The sequence below is a fragment of the Sceloporus occidentalis genome, unplaced genomic scaffold, assembly GCF_023333645.1.
Source record: "Sceloporus occidentalis isolate IW3139 unplaced genomic scaffold, rSceOcc1.0.p SCAF_4, whole genome shotgun sequence".
Taxonomy (NCBI): Eukaryota; Metazoa; Chordata; class Lepidosauria; order Squamata; family Phrynosomatidae; genus Sceloporus; species Sceloporus occidentalis.
Window position 1 is genome coordinate 175,997,742 of NW_028316984.1, and position 15,988 is coordinate 176,013,729.

At 38.9% G+C, this 15,988-nt stretch overlaps 1 protein-coding gene across 1 annotated transcript in view; it reads right to left on the minus strand.

Moving 5' to 3' along the window:
• The window catches only part of FBLN5 (fibulin 5), a 77,894-nt gene that overhangs the window by 25,049 nt on the left and 36,857 nt on the right, over positions 1–15,988 (minus strand). Inside the window, exons 5-7 of the mRNA XM_089522408.1 lie at positions 8,864–8,986; positions 7,364–7,480; positions 3,147–3,266 (exon numbers count right to left, since the gene is read on the minus strand). Of these exons, the coding sequence (XP_089378534.1) occupies positions 3,147–3,266; positions 7,364–7,480; positions 8,864–8,986 (360 nt within the window). The remainder of the gene's footprint in view (positions 1–3,146; positions 3,267–7,363; positions 7,481–8,863; positions 8,987–15,988) is intronic.

Genomic DNA, 15,988 nt, shown 5'->3' on the forward strand with positions numbered 1-15,988 from the left:
TTATATTGAATTTTTATCCTGTATTGAAATGTTTTAAAAATTTGTAAACCGCCCTGATCATATCTATGGAAGGGCGGGGTAGAAATAAAATTTATTATTATTATTATTATTATTAAGGGTACCAATTGCACAAATAGGGGCAGTCATACTGTACTCAGAGGTGGTTTGCCATGGTCTTCCTCTGAAATATAGCCTATAGCACCTACAGCCCACTGGCCTCCCATCCAAGTATTAGCCAGGCCTGAACCTGCTAACCTTCTAAGAATGGACAGAAGCTGGTGCCTTCAAAGTATTTAGGCCCTGGCTCACATCTAAAACCACACATATGAATCACTCAGACTTTGTGTGCTCATCTCTGCCCATGCTTGAAGCTTACCTTTGCAAAGAATCTTTTTCTTTAATGAAATATTCTGATTTCTTCTTGTGCCAGTATAAACACTCCCCCTCCCATCCTCATATTAGAACTGGATTGTGCAAAATATGACCATAAAATATGACTAGTTACATTATCATGCTAGTCCAATAAATTATTTCACAACATGAGGATGATGAAGCAATCTTTTAAAACTTTTGATTGAAACCAGATTTAAATGCATTTGCTTGACACATTTGAGAAGATGTGCAAAACTCTTAGCTCCTCAAGAAGTGCATAGAACCAAAGTCATTCTGAGGAGAAGGCAAGCTGCTTTGTAACTAGATATGTTTCTGTCCTCCCATTGCTGTCAAAAGATCAAGTTATAAAGCAGCTTGCCTTCTCCTCAGTTTAGCTTACTCCTCCAGTAACTAAGAAACAGATAGAAACTCACTCTCCCTACATAGTTTAATATTTATCAGCATACCATACTGGAAGCACTGTAACTGTAACTTTAAATCCTTAATTTAAAAGACTGAAACTTTAATTAAATTCTTATTCTCCTTTTGGATGACAAAAAGCAATAGTTAGATTAAGAATTAGAGGACCAGTGTGGTGTAGTGGTTTCTGCATTATTCTAGGATTTGGGAAGATCATGGTTTGAGTTTCCCTTCGGCTATGGAAACCCACTGGGTGATCCTGGCTTCCTCTCTCCATCTCAGAGGAAACCAGACCTCCTATGAACAAATCTTGCCATACCTATACATATTTTAGTTTGTAAGTATATGACCAAAACATGTCAGTTTTTTAAAAAGTATAATACCTAGCCATTTTTGGCATAACAAGAAGAACAATCATGTCAGAATTTGAGCTTAGCTCTGAAGAAATTTAGTGCCAGTACTGTTCACCTTTTATTTCGTTCTGTGCTCCCTGCAAATATTAAATGAAGTTGGATTCTGGACAAAAGAACATAGCTAGTAATGATCACAGTTATGCTGTGCCAAATTAAGAAAACTCATTGCCAGATCCTCAGGTAATGTGCCAAAAGTAAGGACCGGGGATGAGATATATGTACTCTTGAGACAGCACAACATTACAGGAAAAAGTGCTACTGTGGGGAGATTAAGACCCAGACAGAAGGCAGCTGTACCTTTTTAGATGCTGGCTCTTCAGTGTTGGTTTCCTTTTTAAAACTAGCCTAAGTGGTGCTACCCTGCCCCACTGGATCGGGTCCCCACATACCACATGTTCTTTTGACTGTTAGCTAGGCAGTGTTGCATTTCCAGGAAAAGATTTATTTTTTCGAGAGCCTAAGTAGACTCCCTCATTTAACTAGGCACAAGGGACCTTTTCAGAACAGAAAGAGGCTTAACTAGTCATTTTCAAATTAAACCAAGTGCTTAAAGTGATAAAACTGGACAAACATAAAAGCACTCGCTACAGTCACATAATCTTTATTGCAGCCATATGCTTTAAATCATTGCCTGCTGTCATTACAGTCATTACCACTTACATATTTGTACATTCTTCATTAATTCAACTGTGAAAAGCCAAGGAAACTGTAGTCTAGCAAGGTAAGCATAACGCATATGGCTACCTGATACAGTCCAGACTAGCAGCTAACTTTTACATCCATGCATTAAAAGAACGATGTCCTTCACTAACATACCAGAGGGCAGCAGGCTAGCAGAAGGAATGAATAGTTGGTCACATTTACACAAAGCACACATAGATCTATTCTCCAACAGCTCACCACTATTTGTCACCATTTCTTCTGGTGCCTACTCATTGTCCACTCAAACACACAATACTGCAGCAACAATGTCACTTCTGTGTGAGCAGAGAAATGTATGTAGGGCGCATCCAGACTGACTGAAAACTCCCAGATTTTGTTCCTGTTCATCCCTATTTTATTGTTGTTGTTGTGTGCCTTCAAGCCACTTCTGATCTACTGCATCCCTAAGATGAACCTACCATGGAATTTTCTTGGCAAGATTTGTCTGGAAGAGGTTTTCCGTGGCCTTCCCCTGAGGCTGAGAGCATGTGACTTGCCACAGGTCGCCTCGTGAGTTTCATGGCCAAGCAGAGAATTGAACCCTGGTCTCCAGAGTCATAGTCCGACACTCAAACCACTAAGCCATGCTGACTCTCCGTGTGTGTGAGTGTGTGTGTTCAAAATCCTGACTCACAGACGCCAGCTCAAATAAAAGGCTCTTAAGATGCTCCTGGCAGCCTGTGACAATCTTACTGTTCAGATCTGAAGAACAAGTATGCTCTCTGCACTATACAGTATTGGCAATTGCTGTTGGATACACAGAAGATGTCCACTCAGCTAAACTCTCAAATGTATTATTTTACTTCTGACTGTATAACTTTTGCTGACCACTGAGCTGATGATGGTAGCAATTGTCACATATTGTGTAATGCTGCTGTGGCTGCTGCTATCTTGAATCACACCACATATTTGCAATGTCCAAAGAATGGTTACGGAGCTTGGAGTTTGTGCAAGATTGCCTCAGTTGAGGGTTTTTTTTTAAGATTTAGTATTTGACTGTTTCTTGGACAGTTTGCCACTAGTAGAATTTTTTTTTTATTATTATTATTTGGCTACTTAACTAATTGTAATAGGAATTCCCATTGTAGTCTTGTGGAGACGATGTTCTTGCCAATCTCTCAGTTACATAACTGTTATCTTCTACATAACGATCATGAGAAATAAATATTAAGGGGATACGAAGAAGTGTATCTTTCCCTTCCAAAATCCAAGGTAATTGTGACCCACAGCTTTACTTACCACTACAACTAATGCCATCGGCTTCCAATTCATAACCAGGGTCACAGCGGCAAAGAAATGATCCATAGGCGTTGACACAGTTTTGTACGCAAGGGTTGGTAGTTGTACATTCATTCACATCTGTGGGAAACCAATACTTAGAATATCAATTCTTACTTTTTTCAATTTGCATTTAAAATACAATTTTAAACAGGAATAAAAAAAAAGAACAAATAAGCAGAATATCGCACACATAACACTGACAAAATAATTATATTTTTATCTTGTCATATCCCAGGATAACAATGTATTTAAACAGTACAAAATATGAAATATTTAAATATTAAAACAAAATACCATCAGTACACCAGCTACCGTGTGTGTGTGTGTGTGTGTGCGTGCGTGCGTGCACCATGTCATTTGTTGACTTATGGCAGTCCCATGAATTTCATGGGGTTTTCTTAGGCAAGTACCCACTTTCAAATATTATTTCCAGAGTATGTGCCAATAAAAGATGTGAGCAGAGCTGTGAACATGTTAGAGACATATATATTTTAACCAGTATATTCTCCTTGTCCATTTGATTGCATTCGTTTGGTCTATTTCATGTATTTGCTGAGCAGACTATATTTTTCAAGAGGACAGTGCAGATTGTTAATAATTAATATTTACATTTTATAGTATTGTTTTAACCTTGCTATAGTAATATTTTATTAATTTTATAATCTTGTTTGTGGTTTTAGATTGTGCGCCGTAGGCAGGCTCTCTTTTCATTTTTGGATTGTTGTAAAGCCTATGGCGCTATATAAATAAATGTAATAATAATAATAATTGTTGCACAGAACATCATTTTTCATAAAAGAAAAAGACAAAAGAGATAAAAGAAAAAGATTTGTCAAATTTTGTTTAAAGAAGTGACTTTATAAATCCAAACCAGTAACTTGAATGGCTGCCAGAAGCCCATTGGAAGCCAATAGAGGCTCTGGAGAAGACCTGAGTGGCTGTGCAAGGATACTGTTCTAATCACAATAACCAGTTCATACATCCAGTTTTGATTATTAAACAGGACCTTATAATTCAGACCACAGGAGATTTTGCACAGGTAGCCTGAAAGATGTCAGGTGAAACTCTGCTCAAAGCATCATCATCTAGCTCTGGCTTAACTGAAAGAGAGCTACCAGGAGACCAACAACCCAAGCCAGATTCTTCCTTGCATTAATGAGCCTGAGTAGACCTTTATACTTTATGACACCTATGAAAACCTTTATCAGGTTGCCCATTGAACACTTAAGATATCTATGTCTTAATAGTTGCAGACCAGCTTTACCTTGTGTCCCCTTGTCCTCAACTGTATAGTAACAGATACTACTTTGTATTACGCTAGAGAACTTCCCAGTCAGAGGCCCTTTAAACTGGAGATTCTAGGGACTGAATGCAGGACCTTTTACAAGCAAAACATGTGCTCAACTGCTGGGCTACTGACCCATGACAAACAGAAAAAATTGCTGGTTTTTGCTGAAGTATGCTCGTGGAAGATGATTATAACACCCTTCAGATGGAAAGTAAGGGAAAATGTATGAGTCGCTTGGGCATTCTTTTTACACTTCATAGAAAGTAGGAATTCATCCTGCTTTTCTGTGTCAAAATGTCTCTGTATGTAAATCCAGAGTTCAATGTACTGCTAAGAGAGATACAGACAACAAGTCACCATCTACTAAAATCCTCAAAAGTAGCACTCCTCACACCATAGCACACCCGAGACTCTAACAGACAAACAAAGCTTCAGTACTGTAAAAGCTCAGTTTACCACTGTAACATCTTGAAAAGATTGTGCTTGCTCTGTTTGGGATCAGACCAATATGGCAAACAAAACTGAAGTGATTCCTGCAGGTGCTTCCTTGTTTATCTACTAATTTTAAGGCTCCAACTGTTTTAATCATAACAAAATCTGGCCAAAAGCAGCAGGATGAAATGAGAGAGGAAAGGGCAATTCATAAAGGCTTGTGACTGCTATGCATTGTAGTCTTAACCCTCAAGATCATCTATTGTTAACAGATTTCCCCACCCCTTAGGGCAGCTTTGATAATTTTGCAGCTGAAGAGCCAGAACAAGGAATTCCATCGCCCACAAACAAATAAAAAATCACAATAAGTTGTCTGCAGCAAAACACAGAAACAGACACATGTTTTAGGGCTATATATAACTTGTGTTCACAAAAGAGGATAATGAAATTGCACAGAAAATGAAAGAATTCTTTTCATCTTTCTCTCTACACTGCAGAAAATACAAGGCAGATACATGTGTCTGACCAAATAAGTCTGAAGGGTGGGCAGTCTAATGCTATTTTATGTTACTTTTTTGGTGGGGGGAACCTAGGAAATGCCCATTGTATTAGCTTACTGCCTGTTCTGGAAAGCATTTTTAAAGTTAAAATTATCAGCTGTATAGAAGAACAAGTCTTGCTGGAAATAAATCAACATGGCTTCTGCAAAGATAAATGATTTTTTTGAGAATGGCAGTAAACATGGGCTGAAGTGATAGACCTTGTCAAAACCATTTTGGACAAAATCTCTTGAAAAAGTCTGATAATCAACAGAGAAAAAAGAGATCCTTCTATGTATAAGTAACTGGTTTAAAAAACTGAAAACAGAAATACAAATAAAATAGCAATTCTTGCACTGGACAGTTTCAAAGAGTGGGGTTCCTCAAAAATCTTTCTTAGGACTAGTGTTTTGTAAGTTGTTCATAAATGATTTAGGGTTAGCAGCAAGTGATGAAACATTCAGATTATTTAACATGGTTAATACAAAAAGGAGATTGTGAAGAGCACTGAAAGTGTGTCTCCAAACAAAGCTAATAAACATTAAAATGACAAATTTAGTTCAGTTTCAGAAACTGTGAAGTTATATTTACTGGGGCAAAAAGTCCCCACTATATATTTACACTGATCAGATCAGAGCTGGTGGTGACTATAATTGGTTTGACAGTGCAGTGTAAATGTTGAACTTCTTATGGCATCCTGTTAGTAGCATATGCACATGTAAACCAACCTGCAGTCATTTCCTGGCCAATATGGAAGCTGGTATTTCTCTTCCATCTTCCACACCAACCAAAACTTTGCCCTTGAATGACCATAGACCTGCTGCAGCCCTGCCTCTTGGCCACTGTTTGCTTGTTGGAGAGGTAAGAAAATTGGAGAAGTATCTGGCTGTGTCTGCACAGCCAGATGCAAAATGATTACATCATTTGCAGAGACATAGACAGATGATTTTCTCTTGCCTCACTCTACTTTCTACCAGCCACAGAATGGCTATGGAGGGCTGCACTGACTCAGTGGTAAGTCTGGAAGGTGGTGAATGTGCAGCTGTAGCATAGTTTGTTGTTGTTCTTATTCAATGAGTCAATCTCGACCCGTGGCAACCCTGTGGACGAGGTATCTCCAAGGAGTTTATTTTTGGTCCATTCTGGGCTCAGTAAACTGTCGGCAAGCTGTCACCATGCCATTGCCCAACCATCATCCATCCTTGAGCTGGGCTACCCTACTTTGCTTTGCCGGAAGCTTTCCGACAGAGATAAATCAGGTGGCTGAGCCTGGCCCAGGGATGGGTGATGGTCGGGTGGTGGCATGGCAAAGGCTTGCCAACAGTTTAGCATGTGATAAAATCCATTTCCCCTTGCTCACGCATGTCCCCAACATCAACCCATACCCAGAACGGACCAAAAAGTGCATGCGATAAACTCACAAAACTCCCTATCCTCCACTGCTTTGCTTAGTTCTTGCAAAGTCATACCTGTGACCTCCTTAATAGAGTCCACCCATTTATCTTGCAGTCTTTCTCTCTTTCTACCTCCCTCCACCTTTCCTAGCATTATTGTTTTTTCCAGTGAGTCATGCCTTCTCATGTACGACAGCCTCAGTTTTGTCATCTTGGCTTCCAGGAAGATTTTTGGCTTGATCTGCTTTAGGACCCATTTGTATGTCTTTTGGGCTATACAATTGGCATGTCTTTAAAGGGGGATTAGGTAATTTTTGAATATTCGCACATATGTGTCAAGATGGCTATATATCATCTCCAGTATCAGAAGCACTACACTTTTGTAGTACAGAAGGGTACTATACTGAGTACAGAAGCACTCATGTCCTACTTGTGAGTTTCCCACAGATATCAGGAGGGATAATAAAGGAACCAAATGTCTTTGTCCTGATCCAACACATTTCTTTGTTATATTCTTAATACCTTGGCATGATCTTCCATCTTCATTCAAGATAAATCCTGGATTGCATGTACAGGAGTAGGAGCCAGGTACATTGGCACACAGCTGGTGACAGTAACCAAAGCGACATTCATCTATGTCTGGAAAAAATGTGAATTACAAGTAAGACTAGGAGTTCTATTTGTTGTTTTTAAACAAAACTGATAATAAAGCTGTTCGCAGACACATCTATTAACATCTAATATTTTCAAACAATGTCAACTATACATCTTATCAGTGTTCAACAAACATCTTATTCAAACCCCTCAGAAAGCACACATTTATTTCCCAATAAAACCTTGCCCTCTGTCTTTACTACTGGCATGTCCATGCAGGTTCCAGAGGCCTTTTTGCTTTCAGCACAGATTACTCCATCAATGCAGTGGTCACATTTATGCCATCACACTGTCTGAATTTTTCACTTGAAGCTGAAACTTTGTGCACCACTTCAAACCTTCAAAAGGTACACTGAATAGTAGCAAGATGTTGGAGCCTCTGACATGCAAGCTGCATTGAAAAATGAAACGGTCCTTAAATTAAAATCTAAACTCACTGAACAAGGACGGTATTTGCCATTAGTGCCTCCAGCCAAATTGCACACTACATCAAGATGTACTTAGCAGCTATGTCCTTTCCTTTTTGTACTATGTGCAGGAGTTTTATTGGGACTGGGAGACACCTACATCCCTACACTGAGAGATAACGCTTAATACGTGTCACCTATTCAGCTGTGATTTTACTAGGAATCAACAAACCCCCTACTTATTTGGGAGTCAGTGAGAGGAATTCTCATTTGGTGCTTTCTTGGTCTTTTTACATTGCTCAAATTATATAATTATTGAAATGTAAATTATTAATTTACATTTCTCAAAGAAAAAATGACAATCTCTTCATGAGGAGAGGTTTTAATTTCTTCTTTGGCAGGAGGGGTGTGGGTGGCCAGAAGCCAGCTTCTCCCTGCCCCTGCCAGCCAAAGAAGAAATGACAATATCCTCTTCTTGGCATTCTCCTTTCTTTTTTTGGCAGGTTCAAAGGGCTTGCAGAGGTCAGAAGGCAGCATAATTGTGGCGGTGCAGAAATCAGATCACACAGCCTGGCTCACCAAAGCAGCACTAAAGTACTAATGCAGAAAACTTGTGAAAAAGATTGATACATGACCAGTATGCTTCTGTTATTAAACTAGTGCTATTGTGGTGAGACAGTAGGTAGATGTGATAACATCCTCTCTCTTTTTTTGGTACTTTTTATTTGTTTTATTTGTTTATCACCTTGGGAGCCCTTGTGGGCTAGAAGGTGATACAGAAATACTATGAATAAACAAATAAGTTCCCTTCTGTTTCATCCATTTTACTGACACTAGTCTCCTTACCCCCTTATGAAAGTATGATGGTCCAAGTCAAACGTTATCTCCAACCCATCAAATAAAAAATGCAAACAAAAATTTCAAAGAAAATTAATTCATTTCACCCTACAGAATACCATACCTAAGCACTGGCCTTCTAAAAGCCAGTATCCATCAGTACAGGAGCAAGTATATCCTCCTTCAGTGTTGATACAGATTTGGGTGGGGTTGCACTGGTGTGATTCTGATGCACATTCATCAACATCTGCAATACAGAAAATAATAAAGGATTACATTATTATTCAGACACAAATAGCATTTGCTTTAATTGTGGGGTTCCATTCCTATGATCAAGCATATAAACCCTGCATCTGAGAAAGAAATCAAGATGAATGCCATTACAGTCGCCCCTTCTTATCCACGGATTTTTTATACATGGATTCAAGCATACACGGTTTGAAAATGTTCAAAAAAAAGTATAAATTTCAAATATCAAGCCTTGATTTTTCATTTTTTTATAAGGGACACCATTTTGCTATGCATTATATATAATGAGACTTGAGCATACACGGATTTTGTTATACACGGAGGATCTTGGAACTGAACCCCAGCGTATAACAAGGGTCCACTGTATATCTTTTGAACTGTCTTAACCACAGGCTCTAAGGCATTGAAAATAACAGGCTATTGCACTTCCCATGTCAAGGTATTGAGTGGATAAAATCACTGGAAAATCAGGAGAAACATGTCTGCCCAACAGATGCTCCTTCTCTTTCAGGGCTGACTCAACAACAGAGGTTTCTTTGGTTTCAAGTTACATCTACTGGTTGCTTTTCTGGTAAATAACATTTCTGAACTCATACCAACTGGGAACCATTAATAAAAAAAGCCTTCTCTAATTAGACATTTCATTTGCCTGCTCTCCAGGGTATTAGGGCTATAGTCCCAAACATATTTCTGGCTGGATGCTAAGCATGTTTCTTAGAAAGAAATCCCCCGAGTTAAATGGAATTCATAAAAACTTTTTTTGTATGTTTACTAATGATTTTCTCTGCATTTAGCAGGGCTTACCTCCAACTAAGTGTGCACAGAAATGAAGTTTTACTCTTTAGTAAGTGCATGCAAGTCTGCAACCAAAAATGAAAATTACATACATGGTTAGGATCACATTAGATGATACTTTAAATTTAGATCCAAAGAACAAGATTCAAAAATGCTTTTCAAATGTAAGTGCATTTCTGAATTCTGTTGTTTGGATTTTCAATATCTTTTTTAAAAACTAAAGATAGCTCTGGGAATGCTAATTTGGCTCAGAACTACAAGGGGAAAGGGATAGTTAGCTGTTTGCCCTGTCCAGGTTTTGGTTGAAATTTTCCACTCCTATTTTGTACCTCCTGGCTTCCTGTCCACGGAAATTCAAGACTATGAATGGGAAGCCCGCAAACTAGGAGGGACAAGTGTATTTGCATATACATGATGAGATATCTTGGAGATGGGACCCAAGTCTAAACATGATATTAATTTATGCTTCATATACACCTTATACACATAGCCTGAAAGTAATTTTTGCATAAAATCTTTAATAATTTTGAGTATGAAACAAAGTTGATGTACACTGAACCATCAGAAAGCAAAGGTGTCACTATCTCAGCTATCCATGTGGATAATTTTGAGTATTTGGGATTTTGGAATTCCAGATAAGGAAGATTCAACCTGCATAGAAAGTGGGTGGTGATTAGAAGAGATACCTAACCAGTATGCTTCATAATGTAAATAATAAACATGGCTATCTAAAGTCCCATAAGGTCAGGAAATCCTTCCTATGAATGATGAACCTGTGCTAAACACAGTGCTGTATACTGTAACTACAAAAAGAAGACGTAGGAGGAACAGAACGATGATCTGCAACTGCTGCTGAACCTTTTTCTTGCCTCCTTACAGAATCATAGAGTTGGAAGAGACCACAAGAGCTACCCAGTCCAACCCCTTGCCATACAGGAACTCACAATCAAAGCACCCCCAACAGAAGGCCATCCAGCCTCTGTTTAAAGATATCCAAAGAAGGAGACTTCACCAGCCTCTGAGGAAGTGTGTTCCACTGTCGAACATCTCTTACTGTCAGGAAGTTCCTCCTAATATTTAGGTGGAATCTCTTTTCCTGTAGTTTGCACCCATTGCTCTGTGTCCTAGGACCGGAACAGACTGGCTCTAAAAGCCAGCTTTCTGGTGGCTTGGGGCGTGGCATTTAGACACCACTTCCCCCAAGACGTCTTGAAGCTACCTTGCTGCCCAGACATGCACAGTTTTATGATGCTCCGGTGGCATGGCATTTACATGTCGCATGCTGCCAGAGCATCATGAAGCCACCATGGGAGAGCGGCGGGATGGGAAAAACAGGCTGAAAAAGGAGCAGATCTTTGCTGCTCCTTTTTTGGCTGGCTTCAAGGCAGATTGGGGCCGTGGCATGTGTTTGCTGCGGCCCCAATCCATCTTTGAAAAAGGCAGCTTCAAGCCACCCCTTCCGCCCATCTGTTTCACCCCCTAGTCTCTGGAGCAGGAGAAAACAAGCTTGCTCCATCTTCAGTATGACACCCCTTCAAATATTTAAACAGGCCTATCACATCACCAGCTCCCTAAATCACTCCTCATAGGGCATGGTTTCCAGACTTTTCACCATTGTGGTTTTCCTCTTCTTGACACACTGGACAGATGTAACACAGATATTGTACATCTGTCACTTTATAATGTCAAATCAAAGTAGGTGATAAAGGTGAACCAAAACATGTAACAGGAAAATAGTAGAGATGCCCATTCTACTAAAACATAGCATCATGTTTTAGCCTTACTGGCTACATTGGACCTTGCAGGGGAAAACATATAAGTGCTCCAAGGACATTCTTTGGCAAATATTTTGTTCCTTGGAAAATTACAAGCAAGAGTAAACGGGCTACGGGGTATTGTACAAACATCACTTCCCTATTCAATTGCATAGTATATTATACAAATATGGGAATAAACTGCTTGGTTTTGTGCAGCCAAGTTCTGTTGAACATAACTGAAAGATATATCCAGAATAATGTTTAACAAGTTTCTGCTGCTTTTCACCTTCAGTATCTTGGATAAGGATGAGGATTAAGTAATGTCAATGCCAATTTCGATATGTCCCATGGATAAGTCCAGGGTATAACCTAGCAGCATGTAACAAAGGATGTACAGGATGAAGCAAAGGAAAATGATGGCAAAAACTTGCAAAATTCCAACAGGTATAACTGGCTGTGGTTACCCTAAAGGCTGAATGGATGAGGAGGGAACTATGGTAAATAATGGCTATCTGATGTGTGGGGAAGCTACCAGGCACAGGTAGGGCTACAACAATGTACACACATCACAAAGGATGCATATGCAAAGCAAAGAAAATGGTGACGGCAAATGATTAGCAGTGATTATAACCTTCAACTTTAATGTGATAACTTTGCCTGATTTTAACCTACAAAACCTGACAAACATACACACATCTCTTATCCAGATCCTTCCAAGATCAATTTCTCTCAGCATTCCTTTGAGAGGAAATGCCAAAGAATGATCCACCAATATTCATGGGCGTAAGGTGTAAGTTCACTCTGTGCCTGTTTGTTCTGTTCCTAGGTGTATCTGGTGTGCTATAACAGACTATGAAGATCATTGTATTCGCTTCACTGCCAGGATAGACCCGGGATGTAACTTTCTTAAGGCAGATCTTATCACATTCACCCATCGCTGGGAAGTATGCAGCCCATATACACCCTGGGCTTCTCCAGACGTGTCCTGCATCTTTTCAAGAATGGGAAAATCCCATTCTCGAAAAGCTGTGAGAGAAGCCCAGCATATGGGCTGCATACTGCCCAGCAATGGCTAAATGCGATAAGATCTGCCTTAAGGAAGTTACATCCCAGGTCCATCCCAAAATGATGAAGTCTGATTGAGCAGGGGTTGTTCCCTATGTGTTCTCCCTTCTAGGAAGCTTAGAGAAATCATTAGTGGAAAGACAGCTAGTCAATTTCTCCAGATGGCTAGTCAATTTCTCCAAATGGCGATCAGTTTACATTCCCACTAAGGCATAAAATTCTTGATGGTACGTTCAAACTGAGTCATTAAAGACTTTGTTCCAAGCCTTTTGGAAGGCCGACATATTACTGAATGCATTTGAGAGCACCTTTAAATTGTTTGCACTGCTCTTAAAGACATTACATTTGTCTTCTCATGTATAATATAGCATCATGATCTGTTGCATTTTAAATTTACATCTATCTGCATAACCTGAAACTTATATAACAGGAACAAGCTGCAAACAAAAAAGAAAGCCAGCGGTATCCTTTCACAACAGGAGCAAAACCTGTACAGCTCATTGCAAGAAATGCCACATCAAGGATTAATGAGGGAATTATTAAGATATAGACAGACACTTTTCTTAGTGGTAAGTAAGTAGAAACTACTGTTCTAACCTAACAGTTCGAACTGTGAACAAAACAGATGGTATATGGGTGCATGAAAATAAATAATTTATATGGCATTTGAATACAGGGCAGATCTATAAATGGCTATTAACTATATGTTTTGTGAGACATGCAACTATGTGGAGTGCTCTCTCCAGCAATGGCATTTTCTAAAATATTTATTTCAATTCCATTCAGGACACTCTTTTTCCAAGTATTCTGGTCACACTTGCTCCCAGTGAGTTGGTATTCTGTGACAAATGAGCATGATTAGTCTTCACTGAATGTTTGGAGGATAACTATTATACTCCTGTCCTTAAAAGTCTGTCAAGTCCTTTCTCACCTACCCCTTGTTTATGGATGGTATCAGTCTGGCTATATATGCATCATAAGAGAAGGCTAAATGTCTCACAAAACAGTTCCCAGAATTCTCTAGCATTGAGCCAGGGCAGTTAAAAACGGTCTGAAACTGGATTATTTCTACAGTGTGTTTTGGACTGGACCAGACGGAGAAGATAAATTCACTGTTCACATATATGATAACTGAATTGTTGCTGTGTTTTTATGCAAGGGTTCAGAGAGAATATTCATGTAATTCACTCCTTGCTTAGGAAAGAAGAGACTACTATTATCAAATGAATGGTTTATTTGTTCAAACCCTGAAATGAACAGTATGTTGATATATAATAATTGCTATTTAAATACACAATTAAGGCTGTATTCAGACTGATTAGAAAGATCAGAAAGTCCCAGATTTTGTCCCTGTTCTTTCAGATTTTGGAGAACCATACAGATTTTGTTTGCCCTAGGTCCTAGTATGATCAGAGACTTTTATACCAGCTCCCTGGTATCGGTTTACTTTAGCCAAGTAGGAAAAGGGAAAGAACAGGAACAAAATCTGGGAGTTTCAAATCAGTCTGGATGAGCCCATTCTAGTGATGCAATCCATTCCTAGCCCTCTCCTCTACATGTTGATGGCTAGAGGTATGTTCGTATGTTGATGTGTCTCTGCCGATCTCCTGAGGAAATCCACCAGCGATTCTCCAACTCATAATATAAGAGCGAGAAAGCACCAAATCAGAGGATTCTGTGGAAAGGTTGGGTTAGAAGATTATTTTTGACCTCCTGCATTTAAAACTGCTAGTTTCATGGTGAGGATATTAAAGTATCAGAGGTCCTTCTCAGTGGCTCTTCCCAGGCTGTGAAGTTCCCTCCCATGGGAGACTATGCTGGCCAACTTTGTTCTCCTTTCTTTCTTTTTTGTTATACTTTATTTTTCTTCAAACATAAGCATATCTATCCAATAATATACGTTAGAATTTACTTAGTAACATAAAACACTACCGCTAAAACACAACTTCCTCAATGTCTCTTGCAATGTCTCCTTTCTTCCCGACCATGTCTATTGGAATTTATTGTTCTTTTATTCTTTTATGATATATTCCCATATATCTCAGTAGTCACAAAGTTTTATACTCATGTGATGCAAGGGATTTTTCTTCCCCTTGCAAGTTCATCTTATTTCTCTGTCATCCTATTACTCTACCTATAGTTTAGTTCCATCCGTTCTTGCAAAACTCATTTTACCATCTTTCTTTTTCAATTACGTTCATACCTTTCTGATAATTTTTCATTTCTGATAATTTTAGCAGCCAATCATCTATTGTCAGAAGGTCATTTTTTCCCTATTATTGTGCTACCAAAAGTCTTGCCACTGTTATCATATAAAGTAAAATTCTCCAGTATTTCCTGTCTATATAAGGTGGGATCTTATTTAGTACATTGAGTAAATAGATTTCCAGTCTGAGTTCATAGTTTATTTAAATATCTTTTCAATCATTATGTGTATCTTTTCCCAAAAGACCGTTAATTTTGGGCATCGCCACCACATATGAAACCTCCCTTCTCTTGGCATTTCCAACATTCATTAGAATTTGTCTTACAGTTGGCTCTCCTTATAGGTGGAAGATCAAGAAAGAAAATGCCCATTGCTCACCATTAATGGAGCAGGAGCAGGTTAAGAAAGGCTTGAAGATATAGAAAGCAGGAAAAAGAAAGCAGAAAAGAGGAGATAGATAAAAGAAGAAAAGTAAACAATGAGTTAACAATGGAATTATAGACTTTTTAATAGGGGTCTGTCACCCATCTGGAAACAACAAGCTGATACTGTTACTGAATAAACAACAATGGTTGTTGCTTAATTCCTACAATGTCTAATTAATTGTAATTGGGTGAAGGATTTTGTGTGTATGCACCATATTTGAAGGCAGCAAATTCTATTAACTGACTGTCTCGTGTGAAAATATATGCCATTTTTTCATTTAGCTCCCCATCAGCTTTACTCGATGATGTGACATTCTAGTAATATATGAAAGGGAGAAAAAAAATACACTCTATTCACGTCCACCACACCAGTATTTTAGAAATGCCCTCAGTGCCCACTTTGGGACACAAGACTGTATTGTAGTTTTGCACAGTAAAGAGAATCTCTCTGAAGATGCCAGCCACAGAAGCTGGCAAAACATCAGGAATAAACTCTTCTAGAACATGGCCACATAGCCCAAAACCCCCACAAAAAACTATAGATTCAGGCTATTTCCATTCCTTTTCACCAATAGTTAGAAGTTTTTTTAAAAAATAAATGGCTACAGGGTAACTTAAAGGAACATGAATCAGTGTGGGACAAATCAGCAAATGTTGTCAATCTGGACGATCCCCCTAAATGCTTAGGTGGGGTTAAATGAAAAATAAATGCTTCCTCCCTAGGGAGTCTAGAAGCCCCCCCCCCCCCCCCC